The 18,826-nt window shown below is 34.1% G+C and overlaps 2 protein-coding genes across 9 annotated transcripts in view; one reads left to right on the forward strand and one right to left on the reverse strand.

The window, feature by feature from the left end:
• Wnk (Wnk kinase) overlaps window positions 1–13,022 on the reverse strand; it is a 49,489-nt gene extending 36,467 nt beyond the window's left edge. For 3 of the 8 annotated variants that reach the window (XM_073089961.1, XM_073089962.1, XM_073089963.1), the window contains exons 1-2: window positions 12,877–13,013; window positions 5,686–6,390 (exon numbers count right to left, since the gene is read on the reverse strand). In XM_073089961.1, the coding sequence (XP_072946062.1) occupies window positions 5,686–5,979 (294 nt within the window). In that variant the 5' untranslated portion in view covers window positions 5,980–6,390; window positions 12,877–13,013. The other 5 variants (XM_073089956.1, XM_073089958.1, XM_073089960.1 and 2 more) reach the window with 5 other exon arrangements.
• A 745-nt stretch (window positions 13,023–13,767) lies between these two features.
• The window catches only part of mon2 (Mon2 homolog, regulator of endosome-to-Golgi trafficking), a 38,296-nt gene continuing 33,237 nt past the window's right edge, over window positions 13,768–18,826 (forward strand). Inside the window, exons 1-7 of the mRNA XM_073089723.1 lie at window positions 13,768–13,972; window positions 14,748–14,879; window positions 16,080–16,262; window positions 17,052–17,181; window positions 17,788–17,891; window positions 18,209–18,334; window positions 18,618–18,697. Of these exons, the coding sequence (XP_072945824.1) occupies window positions 13,853–13,972; window positions 14,748–14,879; window positions 16,080–16,262; window positions 17,052–17,181; window positions 17,788–17,891; window positions 18,209–18,334; window positions 18,618–18,697 (875 nt within the window). The 5' untranslated portion in view covers window positions 13,768–13,852. The remainder of the gene's footprint in view (window positions 13,973–14,747; window positions 14,880–16,079; window positions 16,263–17,051; window positions 17,182–17,787; window positions 17,892–18,208; window positions 18,335–18,617; window positions 18,698–18,826) is intronic.

Consider the following 18,826-nt stretch of genomic DNA (forward strand, 5'->3'; position numbering starts at 1 on the left):
CATTAATACACATGTACACAAAGCATAAAATAAGAGATAATTTACGAGGCGCGTTCAAAAACTTCATGAATTTAGTACTTCAGAAGCCGAGACATCTTAAATTCATATCTGTCAGATAACGTAAACAATTTATATGCGATATATCATCGGCTTTGACTGAAGTGTTGACGATTCCGACCGATGAAGACATAATATCAAGAAATGCGTAATGTCTAGAGAGAAAGAGAGAGAAAACAAAGACCTCTGGTGAGAATTATAAAAAAAATCTAGAAGCTAGATTTACATATTTAAAAAATCTAGCTTCTAATATAAATATTTAAATCTAGCGATGAGGCGGACGGGATAACGTCATCTACGGACAATTGCGACACAAGAAGAGTCGCCAATGCATCCGCGGTTTTGAATAGGAGCTCTTTTAGCACCACTTTTTAAAGAGCCCTATCTCACGATGATCAGGGAATACCTCAAGAAGAAGTTCATACCACATCGTGTAACCGTGCAAATCGCACAGACGATTCTTAGACAAGTAGTGCGATAAAGTAATAGGCACCCTAGGCTGTTTGTAAATATATTTTTGCTATTTGTAATTATACATATAATAATACAATATTTTGAACAAATTGATTTAGAAAGTGTTATTATTTAGCATATAATGCTTGAAAATCGCGAAGAAACTAATAATTTTTTTCCGGTAATTTTACGTTTTAAGCATTGTGAAATATGTATAAGGAACCTACGAAAACTATGATTTTTCCACAATAGAACTAGTTCCATTTTCCATAATAAAAGTTGTTCTGAAGAACACATAAAAATTCAATTTGTCACAATATATCGAGAACACAATCCTTCACCTGCAATATTTGTAAAAGCTCTCATATTTTATGACGATGTCGTGTAACAAACAGTTAAACACGCAACCGACACGGACTTCACTCGAATAGAGAACATTTTACAAAAAAAACATACGTAAGATTTATTAGATTGTAAAAATACTTGAGTTTCAAAAGTAATAACTGTTTATCGATGAAGCCGAAGCAACTGCGAGCAAATCATTACATGCGACGCTCATATAAATAAATCCAGATCAAGATAGTTTGCAGTCTTCGAGTATTTTACTGCTCGTAAAGATCAATCCAGGCGCTCCGAACGCTTTTTTCTATCTAGACATTTTATTGAAACTCGTACGACGCGGACGTTGGAACGGCCAAGTGTAATGGCAAAGGAATGTGTCTGCACTTACATTTGGAAGGGAAGATTGTGGTAGAAAACCTATGTATTATCAACATTTTTTTCAAATGTGTTGCAGCGGCGTACCTATTCGCTAATCAACTCCGTTGCGGAGTACAATGAAACGCCAGAATACGTCATATTTTATAGTCACAAACACTTAAATCTCGGTGATTTCGTCATGATTAATTTTTTCACTAAGACCAATGGATTTTTAAGCATTGATGGATGAAGAGGGTTATGGTGTATATGTATGGTGCATAGGCTTGCGAACAAAATTATGTATGTTTCCAAGATTATTGAAAATTCTGAGAATTAACATGTCGGCAAGAATAAATAGAATATACCTGGATTTCTTATGAAAGTAAATATGGCGTACAACACGTTTACTTAATACAAGTATACACAATAGCATTTACTATCCACATACATACAATATTTGTTTACGAGCGCTTGCTTCGTCAAGTTATAATGGTGATTGGTAATAACTTTGGATAAAAAGGGAAATTGAGAATCTATTGAATGAAAGTTTATTACATTTATTTTAAATGTGGACCTGTTGCGGGAGGTCCAAAAGATTTGAAATGTGGACATATATACATAAAGATATAAGCTGGGATGTCTCATGTCACAGATAAACGAATAAGCACAACTTTACGTGGATCCGAAAACATTTTCAAATATCACAGCTACGTGACCTGTGGTACAATCGCGGTCAAATTTACTTTTGAGACTTAACAATCACGCGCGGATGACTGTTTGGTGAACAAATTCGTGTGAACCATTGTACCATTAGGTACTCTGATTGTGATTGTACACTTATGCATTGTAAATACAAGAGAACAGAAACTTAACTGTATTCTTGCTCTTTTTATTTAAGACTTTTTTACAAGTTTAATTAATTTATTAACACTTACTGTCAACAAATTAGGACTTTAATGAGTGGAAATGGCAATAAACACGCGAAATAAGTGCCCAGAAATATAAGTCTAAGACCCTTCGCATGACAATTGACAGATAAGCTCATAACCAATTCCACGTGACTTTTTAACACGCTTTTATTGAATAAAGGAGACAACTACTTAAAAATCGGACTAAAAATAGTGTCGACTAAGTGGGCGTTTCCTGCCGCGCGTGTTACGCCTGCACGCGCGTGCCACAACCACGCTTGTTAATGCATGCGCTCGCCGCAGTTTCGTCGCGACGTGTGTATTCTGTGTATCGTGCGTATGAAATATTGCATGCAATTGGCACGCGTGCGGGCGGGACGCGCGGGAGAGGACACGCGCGACAGGATAATGCTCTTATTGCTAACTATTTATTAAATAAATGTGATTACCATAGATAAGTATAGATGAGATATCTAACCGCCTTGTAATTGAAGGAAGCCATTAAATGGCTTAGACGGCTGACAATTCTATCAGCTATTTAATGGCTGTCATGGTGTAATTTACGCGGAACAATGCCGACATGCACAGTGAAGTGGTGCAAAAACACGAAATCGAAGAAAAAGTGCGGAGAAATATCGATTCTTTCGTAAATGATCTAAAAAGTACATTTTTTTAATATAATTCAAACACCAAAATAGATGACAGTGACAATTTCAAGTGTCAAAACTGGTTACATTTTCTTGTTAGCAGTGAGTAATCTTCACTAATCTATGAAGATTTCCTGGACAATTGTTAGTGCCTCGATAAACATAGTTGTAATGAAAAAAATACGGAAATTATAGAATAACTTCGTATCTTATATTTACATGATAGATATTAATTTGTGGTCTTAACTTGGAAAGTAACATAACTATACATTGAAATAAAAGACAGTATTGAGACTCGAGATATAAAACCTGCAACAGTAATAAAAAATTGGTACGTATGCTGAAATACTTTAAAAATATATTTATTATTGTTAATCTATTATTCTATCAAATTCCTTTTGATTATGACATGTATTAAAATTTAAAAAAGTGTAATCATCTCTCTAAAGTTGTTATCCGTGTTTCGTTCTCGTCATTAAAATAACATAAGAACGGTGGTGTTTGAAATTTACATATATAAAGAGCTTTTAAAATGTAACCACAGCATAACATCACTAAGAACTCAGTGTCTTATTTGCGAGACCTCATCCAAAACTTGGCCAAGGTTTTCAAAAGCACAACGGATAAAACAAACATTTGTATACATTCGTTAAAAAAACATTATCAGTAAGACCACTCACCAAAGGTACGCCATTCGAACGATAAGATTTCCTTAATCAACCTCTAACAAGTGACGGTCCACGTAACTGCACACTATGAAGATTCTATTAAACTGTTGACAATTTGCATTGCGGTACCTTTTAATGCATAACATGGAGATTAAACCGCCACAAGACTATATTTAGCGCAATAAGCATGCCACTAAAAATCTATAAATAGACCCTATTCTTACTACTTCGAACAAATATTGCCAATTTTTTATGATAATTTTATTTAAGTGAATTTCGCGAATATATTCCCAGCACCGTAATATAATAAAGAACTGTAGTGGAGAGACGGGGTCTTCGAGTGATCAAAGGACCGCTATAACTAGGTGACCCATGTAGGGAGGCCATTAGTTAAATCATTTAACTGGGACAAGGAGTAGAAAATCATTGAAAACCATTTGATATTATTTGCATTGTGCAGTGCATATTTCTTTAAGATCATAGACGAAGGCAACAAACTCTCAAAATATATTTCCTGTCTAGAGTGTATAAAACATCTCATGCCCTAAGACTTAAAGGGGCATATTAAATATAGAATGCTTAATTTATAGACTATTTCACTTAAATTTGCCATTTCTGATGCGTATAAAAATATGATTATTTATACGATATCAAAATATAATTAGTATATTTTTTATTTTATAACCTCAGAAATGGCTTAACCTATTTTCGCAGAGCATTGCACGCTTAGGGCGCTTTTCTTGTCGCGCGTTTCTACGCCCGCACGCGCCTGTCAAATATATTTCATATAAAATATAGCCTATGTTACTCGTGGATAATGTAGCTTTTGAATGGTGAAAGAATTTTTAAAATCGGTCCAGTAGTTATTCATTACAATCAAACAAACAAACAAAGTTTTCCTCTTTATAATATTAGTATCGATTAAAAATAAACTAGGATTCGTCCTGAGTTCCAACTCAGGATTGTCCTAAGCGTTATCTTCAAAAATAGATTGAATCAGAGGGGACACTACCGTAATGGTAACCCTACTCATGTCTCAATTGACCTCAAGTGTCCAAGTGTCGCACACCCACACATCAGGAGATGTACGTACTTCCTCGGATGGAGCCTTTGTCATCATTGTATATGCCAATCTTGGTGCACGATAGGTGCGCAATTGGTTTGTTTTTGTGACACAGAGGTCAGCTCTTGAGGTCATATGTTACGTTTTTTTAAAGTTAGCCTCTTTAATGGGAAGCAATGATATCCTAGGAGATGAGACTTGGCCTCTTGATTCAAAGATCTGAGATTCAAATCTCTGGCTCCTCTGAGTTCAAAGTTATCTGTGTATTAGGAATTAATTTTGACTAGCATTAACGGCGAAGGAAAACATCGTAAGTAAACACGTTATAAAAGTTCTTAGGGATGTGCAACATCAAGCAATTGCATTTGTCCTGCGCGGTGATCTATGGGCTAAATCCCACTACTGAGAGGGTTATCTGCCCAGCGGTGGGACGGTGCGGACGGAGCGGTGGGAATGGGCTGACGACCTCTTTTGTGCAACAGATAAAAGGCGTAAAATGACAATTGACGTGATGACATGACGGATTTAGGCCTTTTCTAAATTTAGACTTCAACTAATTTTGAACTGGAAAATATATGTTTTATTTTGGTTTTATGTACAAATATAAATTATCGAGAAATAACAACTTAAAGTTGGTGCAAAGTATAATATAATTTATAAAGTTTGCCCTTATCCTGAAATGTATTTTTAGACGATAACAATAAATGTTGCGAAATGCCGTGTTTACATTTATCTAATGAGACTAGAGACGAGAACTTCGCAACCACTTTACATGTATTTAATATCTACTTCATATTTATTCTATTGCTTTTACTTTGTAACTAAATTTAAAACGTAATTAAATTAAATTGTAAGTGAAAGTATAATGTTGATACCGAATGGTACAATAATGTCCCATTATTGCCTCAACTCAGCTCTACAATTGAGAATAGCTTATACCGCTGTACCACGCTGGGCCTGTTCGAGCCATCGATTTTTTCTAATACAAATTTGTTTAATAAAGGTACTTTGGCAAAAAATGTTGTATTTTTAAATACGTGTATTAGAAATAAATTAGAAACGTGTATAGTTTCATGACACAACTTCCAATCGTATGTCTCACTGATATAAAAAAATATTTGATTTCGGTATTCTATAGATAAAATAAAGATGAAATCTAAGTAAAAAATGATAATAATACAAAAGCTCACCTGTCCATATCTCGAGGAGGCGAGGTGCACGTTGCGGTTCTTGAGCGAGAAGTCCGGTCGCTTGCCGAGGCCGTAGCCGCTCTTGTTCTGCGAGATGAACTTCTTTGGTCTGTCCAGCCGCTCCGTGGAGCCCGACTCCTCATCATCCCGCTTGGAGGTCGACGGGATCCCGCGGTACGCGCCCCGAGTGCCCCTGATCGTTTTCTCCGGGCTCTTGTCCTGTTTCCGCGTAATAAGGTTGTCCTTCCTCTGCTTGGTGCTCCGCAAAGACACATTGGAAGCCATATTGTCCATATTGCTCCATCAAAGACCACACTCGAACCCCCCTCTCAACAGTGCGTTCTAGCTTCAACGTTCATTCCGTTTCGTAATCTCGAAGCTATACTACACAAGCTAATATATTACTCAGTTCGTCTCAATCTCAATGCGGCCTAAACGAAACATCTTCGGCTCACTTCATAAACAGCTATGTGTATAATAATGAATGATTATAAAATGATAATGGGTTATAAGCTATAAAATTAATAACAATAAATAAATAACTAATTCCGTCTTTTAATTCTCTCTCTCAATGTTGGCATCCTTTTTCACCGACCGCCCAAACGTTTCCCTATTCTAACAAAAAATATATAAATCTAATGTGTAAACAGTCTTCAGGAAGATTTTGGAAAGTTATTGCAGGATTGGGTTATTTACTGATGTTATCTGAAACAAACAAAAGTACATATTAATCAAAATTCTATTTCAGTAGATATTTTCTGAAGCATTTTCAAAAATGTCACATGTAAAACTTTACAAAATGAAAGTTATATGTATCTACATTTATTTATTATTCTACATGTAACAAACCCTTTATAAGATGAACAAAACATGAAAAAAAAAGGTTCAAACATTGTATCAATCTATTGAATTCCGTACCTTACCAAATTGTATGAGAATTGCAATCAAACAATGAGTCACCAATGTTCTTGTAAAAGGTACTTTAATAGTACAAGCAAATTAAAGTGTCAAAGATCATTTATATAATAATCAATGTCTATTAATGTTTGCAACATCGAGACATATCGATCATTTGTTGCTGATAAGGCAGACTCGTGTAAAACATAGCTACTCTTAAACAGTCATAAAAACGGTCTTCGATTTTTTTTATAATATAGAAGTAGCATACGATCATGCAGCCACGTGAAGGTAAGTGGCTATGGCCGCCCATGAACATCTGTAAGCAACCCTTGATAAGATTAGAATCCTTCTGTAGGTCGGCCACGGATGTGTTGCTACCACCGAGGACCAAGTCGGAACGCCTCGGAAAACTATGTCTTCCAAATTATACCCTTCAAACAAGAACACAACTGGACTTAATACTGCTGTTATTAGGCAGAAATAGGTGTGGCGGTGATGCCCGTGTACTCGCAAAACAAAGAGTTCCAACACCTTCGACTTTCGACTTCAAAACTAAACTATTAAACCAAATCTTGAGTTTATGAGCTAAATCAGATCCTAAAAAAATGTAAACACAGAGGACACACCGTAAATATGCAAATACGGAAGTATTTACAATGCAGTGTGGTAATTTGGTACAAAAAAGTTGTAACAAATGGAATATTTGTATAATAACAGCTGCAAAAACTGCTACAAACGCATATTAAGGAAAATATAGTTAATTTTTTGAAGGTACTAAACTTCTCAGGGTTCATTGTTCTGGATACCGTGGACACAAGAACCAATAAACACAACCCGTTGAAACTTAGTACCTTCTGTGAGGCGGACCAGCATAGAATCAATGTTCCACACAAGTAGCCATATTTCACATTGATTATGAGAAAAAATACGAAAAAGAAAGTGCACAAACGCTGACGCAATCACATGACATCATCTGACTGCACTAACAAATCCAATTAGACACAAAAAAGGCATGACTAAAAAAATTAAAAAACTGATTGAAAGGTGTTTGTGCCAAGGTCCATTGTATATGTATCGGGGCGTGCGTCATCACGGCATTGTTCGTTAAGGGCGCTTGTAAACGAACAAAACCCTCGGACCTCTTGTGGGCGGAGCTTTAGGCTAACTCCATAGATGAAGTAGGCTAACTTTAAGGACGTGGTCTAAATTCATGCTATCAACGTAAGCTTAACTGTATTATCTAATCTATCGTGTATTATGAAAGGAACAAAAAAATACATCTTATTGTTGAGGGTTAATGAAGACTTAAGCTCAGGATAAGGTCTGAACTCCTGGAGTATATTTTACAATACTGCTTCAATGCGGAATGATTCAATGCTGGACAAATGTGCAGGTTAGTCATCAACCGATGTAAGATTTCTCCAAGCAACCTATAAAAGTTTCGTCAACGTTTATTGACTACCCAAGAATAAAAACCAGAACCAATGGATCACCGTTCTCTCCTAAGCACGCGCACACACATTTAGCCACTAACAAAGTAGAACTATGGGTATAAGGGTCTGATTTAGCAGTTTACAAATAAAGAGGTACATTTTTGTTCAAAAATTTTTATATCCGGGTATCGCTGGAAAGACCAAGTCATGAAAGACTTGCGCGCGCTCCAGTAAAACTGGCTGGAGGCGGCGGACTAGACTAAAGTGATGTCTCTTAGTATCGGAGACTGAAGCTCAATTTGGATGATTGCGTCGTCTAAGTTAGCTAGTTATTTGTGTCCAAGTAATTGCCGCAGCGTGTAGACATCTGCAACAACAGACGTCATCAATGCGTTGTTGACTTCAAGGACCTACTAAACCCCTATTGCGTACTACACATAATCCACGAAAAAACAACAAGCTAAACGCTATTTTATAAACGAAATATGCTAATAATCACTTCATCTAAACAGAACAGGAGTTTAACTTGTAGGTAGCAAGCTCTTCTTGAATTCTGGAAAGTCTTCCATCATCTTGAAACTTCACTTATGGAAATTTTATCGAAAGAAGTTTATTTCTAGTGGACTAGTGTTAGAAGAAGGTTCTGAAGCACAATAAATACTTTTGAAACCCAAACTAAAACTAAAGCTACCTAAGTGCAACTATCGTGTGACGTCACTGAGGCGATACATCATATTATTTATTCAAGACAAGCGCGATAAGATTAGTAATAATAGAAACATAGTAGCCAATCAGTTGTTCGGCGCAGGGCAAGGAACCCGGCCATTATTACTAAGCAATTTACAATAAAATCAATTTAAATAGAATTACAAGAGCGGGTCACACTTATCTCCAATAGTTTTAATTATTGCTTCTTATCGTAATATTTCAATATTGTCTAGTGAAGTCACTTACTAATGTTACTATAATATGATTCTAAATAAAAAATTCTAAGTAAGCTAGCTAAACATTTAAAGTACTATGATTGTACAAATGTTGATGCTTAAAAATCGAAAATTTGTTTAAAAAAGACAGGAGGTTTTGCGTTTTAAGTATGAAAATAATTGTTTGTTAACTTTTAAAAATGTTTCAAACACTTACTCGTACATCACATTTCTCCGAATCCATCGAGACGAATCGTTTGTTAAATTCTCGAAATTGTAAGACAAACAGACATTTAATTTTAAACAAGACAACATAGTTATAGTGGTGTCGAAGCAGACAGTTTGTTATATACGAGTTTTCCGATGTTAGCTATTGCGAAATGCCACCTTTACGGATGATGAAATTACCCCAGATATAAAATAAGTTGAGGTTTTATAGGATTTAGAAATATGATACCCCGTATTGGATGCCACGGCTATATATATTGATACAGACAAAACAATTCCTTTGTCACTTAGGTATATTCGTCATCCGATTTTCTTATTATTATTTTTTGGTTATTGTACTTTACTGCCAGAAGTGTACGAGGTTATGCATGTGTATGATCGACTAATAGATTGCATCATCAATTTGTTAAGCTTGGCTTACTTAGCTCTGATAGCTAAGCTCCATAGCACTTTACTCTACTCTACAGTGAAGCAAAAAGGAGTATGAAATGAAAGGGCTTAATCAGCGCATTTCAAAAATATGTATCGTTTACAAAGCAACTGACTGGCTTCTTTTGTAATTTTTACTTAGACAGGTTTTAGGTTTTATTTTTTTTTTTACAAAGAAATGCGACTTGCGAGTTGAGGATCGCGACATTTACGACCGAGGTAGCTTAGCTTCAATTTCAATTAGCTACCTCGCACATCCCATGCAGAAAGGCGCCAATATCATCAATAAAATAGAAAAACGAATGATGGTCGGATTTCGTCCACTCAACGAACTTTTAATAAAAACGTTATGCAATAATCCGCATTGAAGAAACATAGTATAATTTTGTAGGTACTCCAAAAGCGCGGCTAGGCAAGGGGCCAGTTTTCGATAAATTGAGTGTCGTTCACCTGATGTTAAGAGGTCACTAGTCCAGAAGAAAATCGATAAGCACGCCCAGGTCCAAAATTAGGACATAGGCTATTGTTACTTTCATGTTTCAGACCTACTCTCCTACAACAAACAAGTATATATAATCATACTTGACATTCACTATACTGTAATAGGGATACTGGGTTTAAGAAAATTTCCAATCACTACAACTTCAGTTTTAAAAAATATAGATAAGTTAAAAAAATATAGATTAAATTGCTTGTGGCCAGTGTTGAGGACAATGATCATTACTTTTTTTTTTTAATTAAAAACCGTTAACTCTATGGCACTTGACCAGTGCTGTGGATTATGGCCTATAGCCCTTTTACTCTGAGAGGAGACCTGTGCCCAGTAATGGGGCTGATATTAGTTAACAACGAAATTGAGAAATATGCAAAAACCATAATTAAAACTTGAGTAGCAATATATAAATGGAGCTTTTATATATATTATAAAATAAGCAAAATGAATAAATGGAACTAATCAGTCATTATGATATCAAGCATAAAAACCAACTCAAATCTACTAGTGACACATAATTGACACACAAGTAGCAAAGAGCTTTGTATATATTTTTGCAAACTGTCAGTTTCTATTTTTAGAATAGTCTGATTATTTGTACTATAAATAGATTTAATACCTTTTAAATATACCGATATCTTAACAATTGATAAGATTGATAGACAGGAAAAGGAAACATTTGATAAAACTATAAATGTCAACTTACTGAATTTTTTATCAGTAACTCAGTAGGCATTTTTTTAAGCATACTGATAGATTGGCTATTGGCTTCTATCACCTGAGGGATAGTTATGTTGGCCCACCTTGCTCGAGCTACTGAGTTACTTTAGCTGCTTCTGCTTGAGCATTCAATTTATTGTTTGAGCAAGCAACGAGCATTACATACTTCAATTTTTTTTGTAATTTGTCAACAGTTGATTGTCTACACATCTGTATAGATATATAGTGCTAAATAGTCACTAATAAATTTTAGGGAGTCTCATTAACCACTCTACAAGCTACACTACAGTTACCACCTTCTAAAGCAACAGTAGCCAACAGATAGTATATAACCTAATATCTTCCTAATGAAGATTCAATTCAACTTGTGTATACCAATAGGTTTAAGCTAAATGTAAATGTCAACACTTTGTTATCACAACCAAATATACTTATGGTCAAAGCTCATTTCATTCTTATACATTTTTTTTTGTTTACGAGGGGGAAACCTTCAAAAGGTACCCTATGCCGTGGGAGTGAAAAATAATAATATAATAAAATTACTACATACACATTCACTTTACTTATACTTTTTGGATATTATTCCATAATTTGATTTATAAATAATTTTGGATCACTTACTACCACCTACATTAATACATTCTAGTGACATCAATAGATGAAATCAGTGCAATACAACATTAACTGTGAGTAAATGTGGTACAGGTGTATTAATTTCCGTCCAGTGCTATCTGATCAATTCTGCAGATAACTTACTAATTCATGCACAAGTTTCTATATTTGGCACACTTTATAAATCTCTTGACTTTCTTAAATGATTTAACAGAAATATACTCAAGCATTTTGGATATCTATAACTCATCTTGAATCATTCTTATAAATATACATGTCATAGATTAGCTTTGAAAATGCAGATAAAATTATTGCAAAAGAATTAATTAGTAAGTTCGGCAAAAATGGAGTAAAAAGTGAGCTTGGGTTATGTAATGTGAAAGGTGTATATAATGATGATCTTACATTATTGGTGAGATTTTGTGTCCAAAATAACAGTCAAACTGTATGTGCCAGAGAGGTGATAAATAAATAATATCTATCTAGGAGCAATATGACATTTATATGTGCTCAGAATTTACATATTTTTTTTATTTTTAAGCTACACTGAAATCTTCTAGAGAGGATTTACAGTGCATACTAATAGACAGGAAAACAGGATTTGGTGGTTGCTGTTAAAACTGCTGTAAAAACGATTAAATAATTATATCACTAATAAATATTTACACAGATTGTTTTATGGAGTAATTATGAGAATAAGACATGCAAATATAAACAGAGCAAAACAACCAACTATATGATTTAAGTGATATGCACATTAGAGAACAGACAATAAGGACATTCCAAAAAAGTTCACAAATCTAATTAGGTTCATGCTCCAATAAATCGGTGATGTAGGTACAGCACCTTGACTCCGAATTCCTCACGATACGATCTTCGCATAGCGCAGTACGAAGTGATATTTACAAATCGGTGTGCGAAAACACATGTTGCATAGTTTATCGGTCCTTTGATTGTGCGATTGACCATATGACACGTCGGTGCCCAACCGCGGTGAGCTTGCGAAAATTAGCGGCTGGACAATCCACTTTCGTCACGTACAAAACAACAAAACACTGCATACGACACAATTAACGAAAACTGGGTGCCGGCGACTGCGACCAGACTAATGTTACGTACGAAAACACGGCGAGCGACGTCGCACCGCCCGACCCCGGTCACGACGTCAACCAGCCAGCCATTGCACTCGCTTTCCTCCGCGTTTTATTTAAAGACGTGCTAAAACTCGCAGACATCGGCCGTTTTATTGCAGTACGAATGGCGCATAGCTCGATCGAGCTGAATAAATAGAGTAAAAATTGCATTGACAGTACGTCAAGCTCGCGAATCTACGTTACGGTGGAAAATTACGTATTCTGTACCTCGGAATCCACATCCTCGAGGGCACAAAGTGTTTTATCGACTCACTATTCTTTCTTGAGCTAAAATGATATTGAATTCTATAAATACTTACAAATAAAAATCTGGAATCACACCATTGTTTTTTCTTCTGCACAATCAGTAAATCGATGTTGCTATTTGAGAAAAAAATTGTCCGTCAAAACTGGGTCATCATAGATCATCTTGCAATGGAGTTTCTTGTTGCACATTCTATGTAAAAAATATTATGAAATTAAAAGTAAGCGCAAAGTGTCAATAAACTTTACGATGAAGGAAAATGTAATATATAGCTACCATCTAATTTATGGCTACTATGAACATGTACCCGTATGTTTTAATAATTATAAACTTAACATGGTTGAAAATCTACACATTATTATTTAATAAAAAGGTAATCTTTACGGCGTATCTATGTGTTTCATTTTAAAAAGCAAAATGTATCAAAATTCAAAAAAGCTTTATAAATGTACATAGGCAACATTTACTAAACGTTACTTTACACGCAGACTTCAAGATATGACGTACTAATAAATATAATAATTATTTTTAACCGTTAAAATTACAGTGATGTCTTAAATATATATAAGTATATTTTGTATAATAAACAAATGTAACCTACAATATTCATTTCATAAGATACTTTAAATTCACTATGTTATTTTATTTTGTATTTTAATTTAAACTTACGTAAGTTACGTAACATGAAACGTATTGTCAAATCTCTTTCGTTCGGAAACCAAATAATAATTTAGTTTGAATGATGATTTTCGTGATAATTTTTTATTTCAATTAGATCTCGTTTATATATTTTTGTAATATATTAGCATAACAGAATGCAACAATTAACAAAAAAACTTAATTCTGAAAAATTGCTAAATTTTCATTGTAAGGGCGATCTAATAAGTATCATTGAAGTGAAGTGGAAGACTTTAACAAGTTTCTGAACATAAAATTGTGATGTCGATTGTGTACATGGCATAATTTTTAATTTGTTTTAATTTTTACTTGAATTATGAAGTGATTTAATAAATTTAAAATTATTATCGAAAATGGCATTCGTCAGTGCTGTGACCGGCGATGATTCAACTAAAAAATTCATGGATGTTTTGCAAAATGATTTCAAGACACTCAGCTTAGAAACTAAGAAGAAATATCCCCAAATAAGAGAGGTTTTTACATTTTTTCATATGTTTTATGCTTCTAAAAACGAGTTTAACAACCGGTGTAAAAATACTGAAGGATATAAAGCAAGCTTAGTGTATATTTCTTTAGATATTGCCTGAAGTTCTCACCCATATCCTGTATGGAAATAAATTGTCATATCTAAAATATGTACATGCATTTGAAACCTAAATGCATCATCCTGCATAATTACAGCCTACTGTTTTAACCGGAAACATAAAATCTTTGCTTAATACTTGAATAGTTATGAATATAGTAGATAATAATGGTTAATTGTGTATTTAATATTGTTATAATTTCATGTAATGAGTAATATTTTCTACAAACAAAGGCTTATGTTAGTACATAGACAAAGTATATAAATATACTAATAAGTATGTTGCTGATGTAATTGTACTTATTGGTTTGAACTGAGTGCTTACTTTGGATTAACAGGAAAAAAGGACAAAAGGATGTGATTGACAGGAAATAGAGGTCTTGCCTAAAAAGATACAATTGATCAACACAAAACATAAATTGTTTGTTTTTGGTACAGATAGGTAGGGAGTTTGTAAATTTTCAGAAAAATGACATATGGAAGAATGTTATCATTGACTATTTCAGTCCTCAGGATTGGCAATGCATCTGAAGTAAGAAATGCATCTCAGATAGAACCCCAGTTTTATATAGAGTTGGTTATAAAAGTGACAGAGACTACTTATCATCAGTTGGACTGTATGATAGTTTGCCACTTCAATCTTATAGAAAAATATATTGTTTCAGGCATGTGATGAAGCCATAGAGAAGCTATCGCTGGCTGCAAATAACCCACAAGCTTCCCTGTATGGGGTTGTCAACCAGATTCTGTACCCATTGGTGCAAGGATGTGAATCTAAAGATGTTAAAATTATCAAGGTAAAGTAAAATATTGCCATTGTTATACAGTTTAAAAAGAGTTAAAGTCTGTTTTACAAAATGTTTTTGAATAGAACCATCCGAGATTCAAAAAAGGTTTGTTATTAGTATTTTATAATAGACAGGTAAATTTTATTTTTTATGAAATGGGATAAAAAAAGATTTAAGAAACAATAGAATAACCCATTTTTAAACTCATTTAAGAATTCAAAAAATATTGATTGAGTTTGGAAACCTCCAAATAGTTGAATAAGATCATTTTTATTAGAAATGTACATAAGACGAGAAATAATTTGTATATTACTGTCTGTAACTATCTGACAGGAAGAATTGTATAATAGAATAGATAAAGATATGTCTACAAATATGTCCTTAGAATATTCAATGAGATGGTTGATATAAATGTGTGACAGTTTTACAATCCAGCAGAACTAATGACCCAGTTTTATTTGAGTAAATCTTTAAATGCTTCATTCTGCTCCATTTATTATTTACATTATAGATGCACATTACAATCCTAAGGTTTCACATGTTAGAATTGTTTTACCTGTAAATGCCATGGAGACTCACAAATATACATTTGAAAATTAAAAAAGCATGAACAAGTACAGTTATATTCAAGTTAAATCAAAATATGTTATCTTCAATGATAAACTTAGCAGTGATAGCCTAGTGGTTAAGAAACTCGGCCTCTCGATCGAGGGATCCGAGATTCAAATCCCCAGCACACACCTCTGGTTTTTCAGAATGATGTGTGTAATTGAAATTAATTATCACTTGCTTAAACGATGAAGGAAAAACATTGTGAAGAAACCAGCATACTTGAGAGATTTATCAAAAAAAATATCTCAAAGGTATGTGAAGTCTACCAATACGCATTTGGCCAGCGTGGTGGACTATGGCCTAATCTTTCTCATTACGAAAGGAGACCCATGCTTAGCAGTGGGATGATAATGGGTTGATGATGAATAATAAACTTAACCGAATGGAACATGTGGAACTACAGCTACTTCAGACCACACCGTTTTTTCTGTCAAATAATTGCTTAGTTAATAGTATGCTTTTATACATAGCATTTGTTTAACAATCTGTTTACCCTTTTTTTCTGTGGTCAGGTATTTTATCGTAGTAGCGAATAAGAATAAGATTTAACTACCTTATAATTATAGAAAATAAACTGATATGTAAATTCAATTACAGTTCTGCCTTGGCACAATCCAGCGGCTCATAGCCCAGCAGGGCATAGATGCGAAGGGTGCCCGTCATGTCGTGGACTGCCTGTTCAACCTCGGCCAGTCCAACATGATGGAGCTAAAGCTACTGCAGACCGCTGCACTGCTGATGACCACATCTGACCTGGTGCATGGTGATACTTTGGCTAGGGTAAGCGATGTATAATAACTATTGTGATTAACTTCATTAAACCTTGCCAGTATTTGCTATATGATATATATTCACACTGTCTAATTAACTTTAAAATTACTTACGGAAACTTAGAGTAAACAAAAACTTTAATTTTATTACTTTTTTATACAAGTAAACATTACCCTACAGGGAAATATTTACTTGTTGTTTCATTACGATATTGTTATATTAAATTAAATTATGTGTTAATTCATTAGGCAATACCATAAAATCAATAAGTAATAAATAAGTTTGATAGTGATAAATGTGTAAGTTCTTTGATAATCAACACTAGGCTTATATCAATGATTAAACTTGATATTAGCAAGATAGATTAAAACAATAGGTATGCTATGTTGATTGTAGGACTGTTCAATAGATAGGAGGGATAGATATTTTCTAGGTAATCACCTTTGTATATTGTTATTATATAATGTATATATCATATTTTGATATCTATTATGTGAAGCTGTTATTGTACATTTCATGTAAATTTCAACCTAAATCCAATTTAAATCTAAAATTACGCGATATGAAACGCTAATATCTTTCATGCACAAAAGAAATAATAATTAAGTTTGAATTATGATATTTCTATACCTGATGGTCTATAATACAACACAAGATGGTAAATGGTCACTGCCTCCTCATGACATATGTACATGTATGTCAGCCGGAATCCACACCTTTCTACCGAAACGCCAAAACTGATTAACGTTGGAAATAAGCACATATCTCAAATCAATTATGTATGTTTATCGATAACAGACAATGGTGATGTGCATGCGCATGGTGTCGCCGGGGGAGACGCGTGACGTCAGCACGAGCCACGCCGCCGCCGCCACCGTGCGCCAGCTCGCCGCGCTCGTGTTCGAGCGCGCGCTGCACGAGGCAGATGGTAGCACACCACTGAAATACGACCACTCTTCCACCACTCACAAATTATAACCAGACTTCTATTTATAACACGATTACCACAGACCTGTCTCTGTGAGGATCACACTAACACTCGACCGTCATCGCCACCATGTAATCCACAACTTTTATCGTTTCATCTGTACTTTCTACCACTATACACCAAACAACCACCTATCTTAACAACAGTCTCCATCACTAAAAACGGTATAAAATCTGCCAATCGCTCAGCTATTAAGCAAGTAATTAACAGTTTTTAAATTGTATTAAAATTTATTTTATAAGACTAATTTCTTCCAAAAACGACGAATATTGTGTATTTGATATAGTGCTATTAAAACTTTACATTTTTACATAAACTCATTAAAGCTTTGAATGATTATGTCTAGAAACGCCACATTATTCGTATTTCAAAGCTTATACTTATTAAAGTAGTTAAGAAAACTTTAATAACGTGATTCCGAACCGTATGGCGCCATCTCTTGTGAAGTAACGACACTTCACCCACTTCGAGTTGAATTATACAAATATAGTTCCCAAATCTTGTTATTGAGTAGTATTTTGAACTAATAATTATTTGTTTTGACAGGTACACTGAAAGTGAACCCAAATGATGTTAGAATCATAACGAACACAGTAAAAGCGCCAAAGGACCTGAAACCTTGTGCAGTGGATGCATATCTCATTTTACAAGTGAGTTATTTATTATGCACAAGGAAAATCGTTAATCCTGATTCCTGACGATTCTGATTAGGTGAATGGGATAAAATTATTTAAATCATGTATTGTCATCGTTTCCTGATAATTGTTCAAAATTTTAAATTAATTGGACCATTCACAGTGGGTAAAATCGAGTTCAAAGATTCCGTAACATACATACAGGTCAAGCTATGTTCAAGAATGGTTCACTTTTATGTCAATTATTCTCTATTTATATGTCATCATGACAATGTTTATCTCAAATTACATATTGTTTACTTAAATAAAGTGAAGTTTATATATTTTCCCAGGATATAATCCAGTTAGTGAACAGCGATGCTCCACTGTGGCTCATCGGGATATCAGATGTGCCAAAAACGTTTGGCCTGGAGCTCCTGGACACTATACTTACAGATTTTTCCGCTATATTCTTCAAGGTTTGTATTTATCGAATAAAAAACACGTCAATATCACACATCTGATTCCAAGGTATATGTAGAGTATGGTATATCCATTGCTGGTTATAGATCTCCCTTATTTGGCAATGCTAATCGGTCACATGTACTGCATACAGCAATTGCACACTTTATTAATGTACTCAAATTGATTAATTAACTATCGTATTACATTAGTGACCAAAAAATATAATTAAATAAATATATACAATGCAAAATATTGATATGTAAAACGATACTTATATTGTTATTAATATTTTTTTAGATCCCGGACTTCAGGTTCCTGTTAAAAGAACACGTATGCGCCCTTATTATAAGGCTATTTTCTCCCAACGTTAAATACAGGTATGTTGCATTTCTAACGTCTTAAAAATGTGCATGTTATTCAAAAGGATGTTTAAAAAATACTTTTTCTTAATATATTCTTAATATATTTCTTAATATTTTTTCTTTGCATAATATTCTTTACATTGC

Source organism: Epargyreus clarus, unplaced genomic scaffold (genome assembly GCF_041222505.1).
Source record: "Epargyreus clarus isolate Ecla_fem2 unplaced genomic scaffold, WU_Ecla_fem_2.2 ptg000031l, whole genome shotgun sequence".
Lineage (NCBI taxonomy): Eukaryota > Metazoa > Arthropoda > Insecta > Lepidoptera > Hesperiidae > Epargyreus > Epargyreus clarus.